We start from the raw sequence: 13906 nt of genomic DNA on the forward strand, positions 1-13906 counted from the left end.
GATTACACTCCAGTGGGAGAGGATGATCAGGGTCTCTATGACGACCTGATCACTAAGAAAGCCTTCAGTGAGTTCACGACTGCTCTGGATGGTAAATTTGAGCAGGTCAACGCTAATCAGTCGGGGTTGACACAGCAACTCCAAGGGATACAAGCTACTTTGACTCTTCTGGCTAGCACGGTTCAGGCACTCACGCATGTGGATGCCATGGCCTCCGTGCTAGGCCCGAATATCACTCCGGATCCCTTTCCAGGTGACCAGAAATCAAGAACAAAGGAGGTGGTTGACACTTGGTTGCACAAGTGGCAAGTACACTTCCAATTTCACCCCTATCCAGACGAGAAAAAGATTCAGCTAGCAGCAGGGTTTATGTCAGGTAAAGCCTTGCTTTGGTGGAAAGAACTTCAGCCTAAGCCTGACACTTGGACAGAATTTGAGGGTATCTTCAGGAAGGAGTTCCTGAAGAAGGAAGATGACTACGATATCGTCGGCAAGCTCAAAGCCCTCGATATGTCAAAATTGAATTTAACTTTTGAAGTTTATCTTCAGAGATTTAGGGATCTGCAAACCAGGGCCACCAAAATGGATCCTGTAACCTTGTTAGGTTTTTTCGTGGATGGTTTGCCAGACTCCTATAAGTTACAGATTAAGAATAACAAGTGCACAACATTGCAGGAGGCCATGACATATGCGCGCATATATGATGATACCATGGCCGGAACCAAGGCAACCACAGTTACCGAGACCAGCGGAAAGAACAAACGCAAGTTCTTTCAGCATGCGACTGGTATTGGGGAGACGAAGTCTACGGACAACGCCTCCAGGAAAAGCTTAACTCCTGCGAAGAATGGTAAGGCCCGTTTCCTTCGCACTCTCAGGCTCAAGAAAGAGGGCCGGTGTTTTTATTGCGAGGAGCGGGGCCACACGAAGAATGAGTGTCCTAAGCGGAAGAACCAAAAATTGGTGCTAGGACCGAAGCTCCAGGCAGGTCCGCGTACCGCAGCCAAGGGAGCCAACCAGGTTACGATGACAGGTATTTCAGTAAATGTCATTACCTGCCCCCTTTCTTGCAATTGTACCTTTAATACTTCGTTGTTTGGTTCCCATGATCTTTTTCGAGTTTATGGAGAAGTTAGGGACCAACAGGTTCACATTCTCTTTGATCCGGGCAGCTCTCACAATTTTGTTAATTACAAATTTGTGCAGAAGATGGGGCTGTCCACAGTACCTAGCGACCACACCTACGAGGTGCAGCTTCCAGCCGGGAAGCAGTTTTGGGATCGCAAGGTTGAAGTGCTTCCCATCCGGATTCAAGCCTACACGGGAGCTCTCACATGTTATGTTATGCATCTAGAGCATGTAGACTTGCTGATCGGGATAGAGTGGTTTAAAACCCACAATATCCAGATCGGATGGACGGAGCATACGCTTTCTTTTGTAGACAAAGGCACCCAATTTTGTATTCAGTGTGATAAGATTATCCCTTCTCAGGGGCCTATTGTATCTGCGATGCAGCTTCGGAATATATTGAACACTTCTCATTATGATGTTTATCAGTGTGTTTTGATTCCACTTTCTTCATTTATTGTCTCGGTAATTAACAAAAATGAATTAAGTGTGTTTGAACACCGAGAATTGAGAACGTTGTTAGATAATTTTGAGGACGTATTCCCAGCTCAACTGCCGGTAGGGTTACCTCCAGAAAGGGCAGTAGATCATCGCATAGACTTAGTCCCAGGGGCTCAACCTATCAGTGTACCACCGTATAGGATGAGCCACTACTTGTATGGTTCAAAGTTCCTTGTATTGACTGATCACCAGTCAATTAAGTATGTGTGTGATGGATCAGACTTGAGAGGAAGGAAAGCCAGATGGGCAGAGTTAATGCAGGATTTTGATTTCGAAATACGTTATCGTAAGGGTTCGTTGAATAGTGTGGCGGATGCCTTAAGTCGAGTTAAGTTTGTAAATGCTTTGTCATTTACGGAAATATCCTCAGACCTATTTCAATCCTTGAGAGGGCTATACGCAACTGATAGTCATTTCAGTTCTTATTGGCAGAAAGTCCAGGATGGGAATTCCATGGTTGACCAGGACTCAGGGATTGTGCCACCTAGGATACAGGCGGCGGGAGGTCAGTGGATGATTAGGAACGGCTTGCTGTTCCGGAATGAAAAGATTTGTGTGCCTGATGTTCTGGACCTAAAATCCAAGATTCTCTGGGAGTGTCATGATGCTCCTAGTGCGGGACATCCAGGTATACATAGGACTCTGTCTCTTGTGAAGCATACCTTTTATTGGCCTAAGATGCGTGCATTTATAGAGAACTATGTGGTAGGTTGCCGAGTTTGTCAAGTTACTAAGGCTGAACGCCTTAGGAGCGCGGGCTTATTACAGCCATTACAGATTCCAGGTAATAAATGGGAAAGTATTTCCATGGATTTTATTACTGGTTTACCTCGAACGCGCAAGGGTCATGACTCTATTTGGGTCATAGTCGACCGTTTGACAAAAATGGCTAGATTCTTACCTACAAGAACAACTATTTTCAGCTGTTCAGTTGGCTCACGAGTTTGTGGACCACTTGTTCAAGCTGTATGGTTTGCCATCTGACATAGTCAGTGACAGGGACTCAAAGTTTACAAGTAACTTTTGGACACTTGTATTTGAGAAGTTGGAAACTACTCTAAGTATGAGTTCCTCAGATCATGCACAATCTGATGGCAGTACAGAAAAGGTCAACCAGTTGGTTGAAGACATGCTTCGGGCATATGTATCTAAGAGACAGTCTTCGTGGGAAGATTATCTACCCATGATTGAATTTGCTTACAACAGTGCAAAGCATTCTAGTACAGGTTATAGTCCTTTTATGCTTATGTACGGGTTTCAACCTAAGTCACCAGTTATGGTTGGATTAAAAGGGATTCAAAATGATGCTGCTAAGAACTTCTTGCAAGACATGCAGGAAATGTTGCAGTTTGCCAAGGAGTCTATTAGAAGTGCCCAAGATCGGGACAGATTTTATGCTAATAGACATCGTTCACCTAGAGAATTCTCTGAAGGAACGATGGTATATTTGAGAATTCCTAAGGAATCCAAGAGCCTAAGTACTGGTTTGGTTCCGAAATTATCCCCCAGATACTGTGGCCCATTCAAGGTCATTAAAAGAATTGGACCAGTTGCATATCGACTAGAATTGCCTCCTGATGTTAAAGTACATCCAATCTTTCATGTCAGTAGACTGAAAGAAGTATTGGGTGCTGATGATCAAATTGTTTCTCCTCATGAGATTATAGAAGTTACAGATTTAACTTTTATTCCTCACGAACCTGAATCTCTTGTTGAATTCCGTGAAAGACAGATTCGAAATCGTACTATCACGGAATACAAGATTAAGTGGAAGGATCGTGTTGAGGAGGATGCAACATGGGAGACATTACAAAACCTCCAAAGAACATTTCCCGATTTCTTAGCGAACTCAGGAGTGAGTTCTAAGAGGAGGGGGAGTATGTCATGTGCACGGATTGGTATCTGACGTGTACTAGTTACAGAGATCTAGCTCAGGTTAGCCTGGGGAGGCTTAGAGCTAGGCAGGCTTGATTCTCGGGTTGAGTGGCAAGGGTATGAACTATTTATAGGTCTTCGCTATTTTTGGCGCCGGGGCCCGAGTCTATAAAAGAGGCCCAGGGGGTTCAGTTCTCAGTGTGCAGTTGGGAGCAAGTTTCGTTCCCAGGTGCTAGGTCTGATCCTGGATTGTGTCGCGGACGCGCGCCTGCATCTTAGCGTAGCCCAAGGCCCAGTGGCAGATCCAGGGCTTCACAGCGCCACCTGGTGGTATGGGACACCAGGCTGGTTGGGATCTGATTGGGAGTTCGTGCCAGTAGCTCAGCTCGTGGCTCGGGGGGGCATCTTCTGATTCGGGATCATATCCCGTAGATGTCACGGTTGGGTGGTGAGCAGCCTGCTCAGTTCTGATGTTGTGTGTGGTTATTCTGCAGATCAAGGGTTTCAGGAGTGCTGGGATGTGTCAAGTAGGCTCTTGTGTCCCGCGCCGAGGTGGAGAGTGGCTACCGTCCCTCAGGTGGATCTTCACTTCTGCCCCGCTCACTCAGCCCCGTTCCCCACTCGTTCGTAGCCTCCTCATGGTTTGGAGGCGGCTCCGTCTCAGTCTCATTCAGTCCCAGCCCAGCTGTCAGGAGGAGATTGATCGCCAGCCGCTCGTCTGGAATGGGCAGGTCAGAGACGCCGAGGGCCTTCAGTTGGGGGAGAGATCACATATCAGGTGGGACGGCTGGATGAGGGGGCCAGCCCGGTCCCTTCAAGTTTGGAGGGATACGTACAGACATCTGGAGATGACTGATCTTGCAGCCGCAGCTGGAGGTGCACGCGGAGTCCAGGCGAGACGCACGGAGATCGACGGTGCGATCCCAGCCGCCTGGTTGGCTCCACCTGAGCCTCAGGTCCTCATGCCTGGAGACACCCGCTGGCTGGGACAGTTCACCCCCCGTGGCATCCCACTGGTGGTCGCAGGACGTTTGGATGACTCCTCTATCACCTTCTTCGCGGTTTCAGGGGATGGACGACTCAGGAGAGAGGATGCGCTCATCGACCCCCTACTCCCGTGGCAGAGGGTTAGGGTCGTAGGCCTTCTGGGGAAGGTCTGGCGTACCGACCCTAGTATCGAGCAGGACCAGTTGCAGCTTTGGCGTCTTTGGCTCTGGGAGGGGCGGGCCTTGTCAGAGCTTGAGTGGGACCTAGGAGAGTGGTGGTGGCCAGAGATTGTGACAGGACAGGGGCCGACTTCCTTCTTCGCTTACAGCACGACTCTGGGTAGGCGAGTTCTCGGGAGGATGCAGAGCCGCCCCCCCACCCAGCGACCTAGCTGGTACGCACAGGGTATTTCCAGGTTCTTTTTGCAGGCATTCTGGAAGGCCTTGTGGGAGAGCTGGCGGCCGCGGAAGATCTCATACTTCCTGTGGCTTCTTGCCCACAAAGGTCTTCCAGTGGGGAGCTGGTTGAGGCAGATAGGCCAGGACGGTTGCTGTCAGATTTGCCATGCGGATGAGGAGTCACCAAAACACTGCCTGTGGAGCTGCACGCGCGCCTAGGAAGTGTGGAGGTGGACCTTCGGGCTTCTTACTCGCGCAGCACCAGAGCTAGGAGTGATCACTTGGGGCGCGTTCTGTTGGTGCAGCACCGCACCTGGTCTTCATCACTTGTTCGAGGCATGCCAGCAAGACCCCACTTTCCTTATCACACAGGGGACGTGGGGGCCGCTCGAGGGTATCCCACAGCACCTAGCAGAGGCTGATACAGGAGTTCGGGAGAGGCAGCCAGTCTGGGAGATTATCAGCAGCATTACAGGATGGCACATCTGGACCGCGCGCTGCGCGCAGATCCTCGGTGGCACCTCCTTATCGACTGCCCAGATCATGGCGGAGATTTGGAGTGAGATTATTCATACCCTCAGAGGACAGTGGGACCAGATTCAGGGAGACTCCTGGGCTGGTCAGGAGAAGCGGAGACGCTTCCTCCAGGCTTGGGACACACAGAGCCTCTTCTTCGAGCAGACTACGCAGGGCCTTCGGTGGCACTACTCACCACCCCGATGGCTGTTCATTCACACTTAGCATATCCCTCCGTGAGAGTATGATTTATTATGCTACCTTTTAGGGCTGCGTCCGGTTTGTGAACGCAGCCCGTCAGCTATAAGCTGACCTCTTGTATTTTGTTCTCGAAGTAATATAATTAGCACTATTTTTTCGGCAAAAAAAAATGCTTATATTTTGAAGCTTTTCAGTTGTTATTCTAGCCTTGTAAGAGAGAAGACACTGCCCAATACCTGGGTTAGACCCTCTCATGGCTACCATATTGAATATAGATAAGTTCAATGGTAAGGGCTTCCACACATGGCAGATGAAGGTGAAATTTGTATTGATGAGGGAAAACCTCTAGGGACTTGTCAAACCAGCTTCAACTTCTTTTTCAACAGCCTCCAATGCTAGAGAATCCTCAGCTCCGACACGCCCGGCAAGGGATCCCGCTAGAGAGGAGAAAGCATATGGTATCATTGCTCTTGCTTTAGGAGATGATTATATTCATCACATCTCTGACTTAGAGTCTCCTTCAGAAGCTTGGCAGAAGCTTGACATCATTTTTGGTGCTAGCTCTCACATCTCAAAATTATCACTTAAAATTTCTTTCTTTGAATTGAAGATGGTTAGTGGCACTCCTTTAGCTGCCCATGTCAATTACATGCGGAGTCTTATGACTCAACTTGCTTCTATCAACTCTCCTATCACTACAGATGATGCTATGGCAGTGTTGCTTAAGAGTATGCCTGAAGATTATGATCATATTGTTACCACTTTGAAAAATCTTCCTAATCCTAATCTTGAAGGTATTATCTCTGCTCTCCAAGAAGAAGAAAGGCACATGGAGCTCCGGAAAGGCAATGACACAGCTTATGCCATAAAAATCCAGAAGAGCAAGTTTTCACCTTGCAATCATTGTGGGAAGACTAATCACCTCTCAAAAGACTGCTTCAAAATCAATCCATGCAAACACTGTGGCAAAAACAATCATCATGAGAAGTTTTGCAAAGTAAAAAAGGAGGCAACTTCAAAGACAGAAAATGCCAATCTACTTTCAGTTGATGTGCCTCCACAAGATGAGGCATCCTTTGAAGATTATGCTTTTTAAATCATCTCTATGTATGCTCTAGATCTCTCTTTTTATGTTGAGTCAAGGTACTCAGCCTGGATAGTCCTCCAAAATGAATGAAATAAACTATTATGTTTTGTGTGTTTTTGTAAACACCTCTGGTCACCTTATGATGTAGGCCATGTGTATGTGTTTTGCTCCATGGTACCTCCTGCAGACATTGTGTGCATGTACATGCAGGGGAGATAACCATTGGAAGGTCTTTTGTATCCCTTTTGTTTACCTTACACCCATGGGAACCCTTGCTAGCTTGAGATCCTTGCCATTGATAGATCCATGACCACCATGAGATGGCATGAGACACCTTGTGCTAGCTGTATCCTTGACATAGCCTAAGGCATTCCCTTGAGGGGGGGTTTGTTGGGATATCTCAAGGTGTATGCCTCAGGCACACCTTGGTTTCTATGTGTGAGTGCTAGAAGCACAGTTAGGTGCCCATAAGCACAGTTAGGTGGTGGTAGAAGCCACATAGGATGTTTGAGAGAATCTAGGAGCAGATTGAGGAGATGATTGTGGAGCTCTGAAGTCATCAGTGATGTCAGTGAGCATGTAAGAGGTGCCTACATAAGGACCTCACTCTTCTTCATTCTATATGCAAGTATTCTGAGTTTGTGTTCACTCTATGCTTTCCTTTCAGTTTACCAACATTCCCTTCTATACTTGAGCTATAACTGTATGTCACTACATTGGCTTACTTTGAATATTGCTTAAGATAGGAAATCCTTATATGTCAAATTTTTAGTAAAAAGAATAGAAGCTTGATGAACCCTCTCAAGCTTCATGTGTTCATTGAGATCTCAAGGTTTTGATTCTACAAATTCTTAGTTTCTTGATACATTAGTTCCCACTAAAAGGAGACCCAAGACTTTATCAAAAGACATGACATAAAATGTAGTACTTTAATATTAGAAAATTTCTCCACGTTTTAGATTATTGTACATTCATCACCAAAAGGAGAGAGGAGACCTTCTAAGAACTATGAAAATAGTTAATATATATAGAGGAGCTTGACAAAACTTCATGGTATACACAGACAATCCATTAGAATTGAATGGGTAACATGCATAGTAACACATTGTATGAAAACAACAAACCTGTGGCCCAATCAAAGTTCCATCACGTTCAGCTGCAGTTAAAAACAAAACATTAGCAAGAACATAAACATTTCTTTTGATATCATGACTAGAATAACTAGGAACATATCAGTAGTCTCACAAAAAAATTCACATCATTCAATCAAGGGTGAGGGAGGGAGAGTAGGAGAAAGAAACCAAAATTTAACAGCATTCAATCAAGGGTGAGAGTAGGAGCAAGAAACCAAAATCAAGCTTCACATTCATTTCAATCAAGCCAGCCCTCAAGCTCCTCTTATTGTCTCTATCCCCCCTCAGACCACAGACATGATAGGATCCATCCTCTCTAGGTTTTCCCATCCATCCATTCACACCAACTCCTAAGAATTAAAAAACAAACCACCCTGCCTCTCCATGAAAAAGTGACCCTGCACCTACATATAGAAAATTCAATATCTTGGGTTACGACGATAACCCAATTGATGCGAAACCAGTCACACTCGAAAACATAAGAGATGCCTCACCCGAACCAAGTCACACCCGAAAACATAAGAGATGTCACACCTAAAATATAAGAGTGTTAAGGCGGAAACATAGCGCCTTAAAGATCAAGAAATAGAGAGAGAAATACAATCATTTTGCAAAAAAATACACAAGCCCCAAACGAACCCCAAACCTTCTTTGCATTTGGATTTCTTTTTTTTTTTTGCAAAAAGAGACTTCTATTAAGTATTAAAGAAAACCGTTAGAGCAAGCTCCATACGGGATACACCATGCAATGCATGAAAAGCTCAAAAGCCAAAAAGAAAGGATTGGGGCTGATAGTCCCATCTCAATACTGTAGAACCCTCTAAGAAAAAGGGAGAACCCCTCCGAACTTATAGGAATACAGTCCTCCTAGAAGAGGCTGCCCGTGAAGGGCCCTCCACGCTAGCCCAAATGGCTATCAAAGTATGAACTGTGTCAGTCCAAATACCCGTGAATACCTGTGAAGGGTGTATCTGGGTGCCATCCAGGGCCTCTGTACATCTGGCTCTCCAGATGTGCCAAGAGGAAATGCTAGCCAGAATCTCCCAGGAAGTGTCCACTGAAGCATGAGAAGATCTTAAGGGAGTAAATGGTAAATCCTGAAGAGAGCAGGCCTCTATCACCTGCCTGCGGACCGAGAGTGCCCAAGAAGAAGGCTCACCCTCATAAAACACCTGGGGCCCAGTAAGGGATAACCAGGCGACCGAGCCCCAAGTCATGAAGAAAGGGGAGGTATGAAAAATGCTGAGTATCCGAGCAATCCCTTTCCAAACAGTCCTTGCCCGACTGCAGTCCCAAAGGCAAGGTTGCACTAACTCCTCTGCAGAATGACAACGAGGGCAAGTAGGGTCAGCCCCAAATTGTGATCTACACAGGTTCACTGCAATCCCTCCATGAATAGAAAGCCAAAAAAAAAGAGTGATCTTTCTATTTTTGAGGGATTTCCACAGCCTCCTCCAGAAGTTCCTATGCAAATCTGCGGTGATGAAGAAGCTGTCCCAATGGGGGGCTCTGGAGGGAATCCAACCACTACTGCTCAACTGAAATCTCCTGGCATTACCAATTGTGAAACGAAAGAAGGGAATCCCCCTCTCTCGGTGCCCATGATCTATCCATTCCCACTCTCCGGAGTCCCACTGTAAGCACCTGATAGGTGCACCTCCATATAACCACAATCTCCAGGGTCCCAGGACCAAGAGCAGAGGGTCGGGGTTTAAATACCACTGCAAGCCTGCTCCATGATCCACAAAGCCAGCAATCCTGTCAGGCTGAAAGGAAACCTCTAGAAGAATATCATCTGTGGATCTAGAAAGTATACCCCCATCTCCAACATCAAAGACAAGTGCATCCTCCCCAACACCTCGAAGAGCGATCACCTGAAGAGGAACTGCTGTCCTCGAGAAAGCTCCCATCCAAGTGGCAGAAGTAAAAGGCATATGAATTGTCCAGTCCACCGGGATGGTTGCATCTATCTGCTGAATCCTGCGTGCTACCCTTCTGAGGTGACTCACGGACTGTAGTCTATGATCCTCAGGTAGCCTGATAAATGCTTTCCAAGTGCCTACTGTGAAGGCGGGGCCTCTCTCCCATCTAGACCACTGCATGTAATGCGAAGTGCCCAGTGGTCTGCCATGCTCATCAAGAATACTGTCATTCCAAATGACCGGTTGCCTATCAATCTCTTTGAGGGTAGAGGGCGGAACCCTGCGAAGTGTATTCCTAAAGCTGCCCCAAGCTTTCAGGATGGTAGCCATGAGAGGAGATGCAGGAGATCTGAGAGGGGCACAAGTAAAAATCCAGCAAGGGCTGTCCACCCAATCATCTCCCAAGGTAGGTGTGCAAGCCTGAATGCGTCCAAAAAAGAAGTCCTTCCAAGGTTCCTGCCCAGGCATGAGACCCCTCACCACCACCTTACAAAGCAATGCCCTGCATTGCAGGTTCCGATCAATGATATTAAGGCCCCCTTCACATGTAGGGAGAATAATGGTCTCCCAGGCGACCCTCGCTGCAACATCTGCCGTGCCATCGAGTCCACTCCATAAAAAATTTCTGATTGGTCTAATGAGCTGAGTGATGCACTCTCTAGACCGGCACCAGCATGAACACACAAACCAGGCAGTGGCCAACAGAACCTGGTTCACTACCACAACTCTAGATGCAAGGTCAAGTTTGGCTGAGCTCCAGAAGAGAAGCTTTTTCCTTATACTCTCCAGTACTAGGGTAAACTGTTGTGCTGGAGAGATGCCCAACCCTACCTGGCATCCCAAATATCTGACAGGAACACCCCTCTGAATGCAGGAGAATCCAATGTCAACTCCCCAGCCTAGAGTGTCCTCATCACTGATCCAAAAGCTAAAGGAATTATGCCAATTAATGTGTGCTCCTGCAACTGAGCAAAAGATATCCAAGGCTGTCCGGAAAGCATCCAGTGATTGCGAGGCGGCCTCAATAAAAATGGCAGTGTCATCAGCCGACTCACAGTCTAGAAGCTCCTGCTCCTGTCTCAAGGGCAATCTCAGCCCATATAAACCAGCTTGAGATCTAAGAAAAATACTCGTAGCTTCAGCCACAAAAAGAGAAAGGAAGGGGGATAAAGGGCATCCCTGACGGGCTGATCTGGAAATCAGAAACCTGTCACCCCTTACCCCTCCAATCAAAACCTGGCTGTGGGCTGATCTGTAAAGGGAGGCCACCCCTCTTATCCATGCATTTGAAAATCCGAATCATAGAAGAGTGCCCTCAAGAAAACCCCAATCTACTCTATCATAGGCTTTCTCAAAGTCCAAGAGTAGAATTGCCAACCTCTGCCTGCTCTTCTGCATAGCCCACTCTGAGGCTTCCCAAAAGGAAAAGATGTTATCAAATATGCTCCTGCCATGCGCAAAGCCTATTTGAGTATCATGGATGAGGTCTGGAAGAAGGGGCTGCGATCTGATGCTGATCGCCTTGGCAAGAATTTTGTATAGAGTGCCCAAAAGAGTGAGAGAAGTCGTGAATTCTGTGTTGGTAAATCGTGCATCAAGTGAGCATATCATCTCCGGTGTGACCAACACTAGTAAATGCTGCCAGACCGCATCTCTAGCCACATCTCTGGCATGTGTGTCAAGGTTTGCAGAAAGAAGGGAGGCATAAACATTTGTCGCTAAGTGCATGACGATATCCGGATGAGATTGCGAAACCCCGTCAGAGTCAATAAGCTGCTTGACACTCTCTCTACTATGTCTGGGACCAAGAGTAGAGAAAAAGTGTTTATTGACTCTCCCTTCCATCTGTATCCAAGAAGACCCCCGTGCATGGAAGGCATACTTTGCTCTCTAATCTAGCAATGTCTGCAAGTGAGCCCTTGCTGCAGCAAGGCGCTCCTGGATCCAAGCATCTGAGGGTCGTTTCTGCTCCTCCCTCTACAGGGTTGTCAATTGCCAGCAAATACCGATCTCCCGCCTGAGTACCTCACCTCGCCTAGTACTAGCGACAAAATGATAAAAGTCGTTGATACTGGCAAGTGCTGTGGCCATATGTGAGGTGCGGCCACCCCCCCTGCATGTGAGAAACCCAGATCTCCAAGACTGCCTCTGTGAGAGTATCATCTGTGTATAAGGCATCGGGGATCCTGATACTGGAAGATCATCCTCTCAGATGGGGCTCTGAGATGGACAAAACTACCGGAAATTGATCGGAGGTGGAAACACCAGGTGCAATGCAAACTGTCCCCCCTCTATCAAGAGCCTAGTCATCCACATAGAATCTGTCAATCCGAGCATGGATAGGCATTTGCACCCTACGGTTCGACCATGAAAACAAGAGTGATTGAGACTGAATATGAAATGCATCATCTGACCAAACATCTTTGCCACTGAATCTGAACAAGAAGGCATCCCAAGCTGCTCTCTCAAGGAAGTGAATACCACCTTCTCTTCCCCCTTTCTTATCAGATGGTGCCTCAACCATGGTGAAGTCACCTCCAATAATCCAAGAATCTGCAATGTCAGCCCATGAGAGCAACTCTCTCCAAAAAAGAACACGGTCCCCTCTGTTGTTCGGAGCGTAGAGGTTTAGGAAACCAACCTTATGTCCGTCAACCATAAGCAAAATCCACTGGGCCCTGGAGGGGGTGATGGTACCGTGTCCAATGACTAGAGAGAGGATAGATTCTGAAACTGATATGCAAGTACCTCCTCTAGTTCCCAAGGCAGGAAGCCAAAACGTCCGACCTGAAAGCAGCTTACCTAACTTGGAGCAATCTCTGGCATCCAGTTTGTGTTCCTCCAGAAAAAGAATGTCCAAGGAACCACCTGACACACATGGATGAAGCTGATTCCTTATCAGCTGTCTGCAACGGCGATGAGGGATGCCGCCCAACCCCTGTATATTCCAACTGACTATCCTCATCGGCGGGAGGAAGCAGCTTGGAATACCTTACCCGACCTAGTGGCAGAAAAAGAACCCTCTACCGGAGCTGACCTCTTGCCATACACACGAGGTCCAAGGGGAGGAAAGTCCGCTAGTGAGAGAGAGAAGGATCTCTCAAAGGGGATGCTGATAACTGGCTCTCTGAAAGTGGAGGGTACAAAAACACCATTTGAGAGGTCCTCAAGAGCGGAAAAGGAATTCCGTTGAGCCAGTCCTGGGGAAGGGATCTGAAGGATTTCTACTGAAGCAGGGAAAGAATGTAAGACTCCTTTCCATCTGTCAACAGAAGGAGGCACATGTGCTGCGTCTTGATCAAGAAGTGTTGCAGATGAGGGGCCAACAACTTGGGCTGCTGAAGGAGGCACAGCTTGATCCTGTGGTGGAGTGGAAGAAGGCTCCTCAACAATAGGCTCCATGGCGGTAGCCTCCCGAGGCTCCTGAGGGATAGTCTTTGGAGCAGCGGAAGTATGATCTAAAGTAGAGGGCCTAACGGTGACCGAAACCCACCGAGGGCCAAGGTGCAGTGTGCAGGAGGGACTCGGGCAGCCCTAGGAGGACGGAGAGCCCATGTCTGAGGCGGTGCCTCTAGAGTGCTAGGTCCTGCTCCTGATCTCTGTCGTAACCTAGTACAAGCTGGTTGCTTTTTTGGCCTCTTTTTCTTCTTTGGGAAATCTCTGACAAAGTGCCCGGAGGTTCTGCAAATCTTGCACTGGTGGTCCTGACGACCTGCAACCTCAAATCTCTGGCGTAAGAATGACCCATCGGGTCGCTGTAGCATCATGTGGTCATCTGAAATGTTAGGGTCCTCGACAATGACCCTAACCCTGGGTATCCTATCCATCCTGACCGCCTTAGCAGTCGACGAAGGCTCGCCAGGAAGAGGGGGGATCTCTGCTATCACACCAAACCTCTCGCCAATAACTGAAAGAAGCCGGTGATAAACTGAAGGTAGACCAGGCAACCTCATGAAGACAGAAACTCCGTGCTTGTTGTTATGCTCTAGCCGGGATAGCATGACCTCGGAAAGATCAGTGGGCATTTTCCCTTAGATGACCGACTTTTGTAGTATTTTATGTGCATAAATAAATTGGTCAAGGGAAGTAACTGCCAAGGTCCTAGGTGAGGGTGTATTGGCATCGACTAGGTGGTTTTGAGTGCTCAGGCCTAGGTGC

The 13906-nt window shown here is 47.5% G+C and overlaps 1 protein-coding gene across 2 annotated transcripts in view; it reads right to left on the minus strand.

Moving 5' to 3' along the window:
* The window catches only part of LOC147884905 (beta-glucosidase 13-like), a 172682-nt gene that overhangs the window by 22449 nt on the left and 136327 nt on the right, over nt 1-13906 (minus strand). For both annotated transcript variants that reach the window (XM_087397150.1, XM_087397149.1), the window contains one exon: nt 7818-7849. In XM_087397150.1, coding sequence (XP_087253276.1) covers nt 7818-7849 — 32 coding nt within the window. The remainder of the gene's footprint in view (nt 1-7817; nt 7850-13906) is intronic.

The sequence above is a fragment of the Dipteris shenzhenensis genome, chromosome 26, assembly GCF_047967505.1.
Source record: "Dipteris shenzhenensis isolate YYH24624 ecotype China chromosome 26, Dip_SZ_1.0, whole genome shotgun sequence".
NCBI lineage: Eukaryota > Viridiplantae > Streptophyta > Polypodiopsida > Gleicheniales > Dipteridaceae > Dipteris > Dipteris shenzhenensis.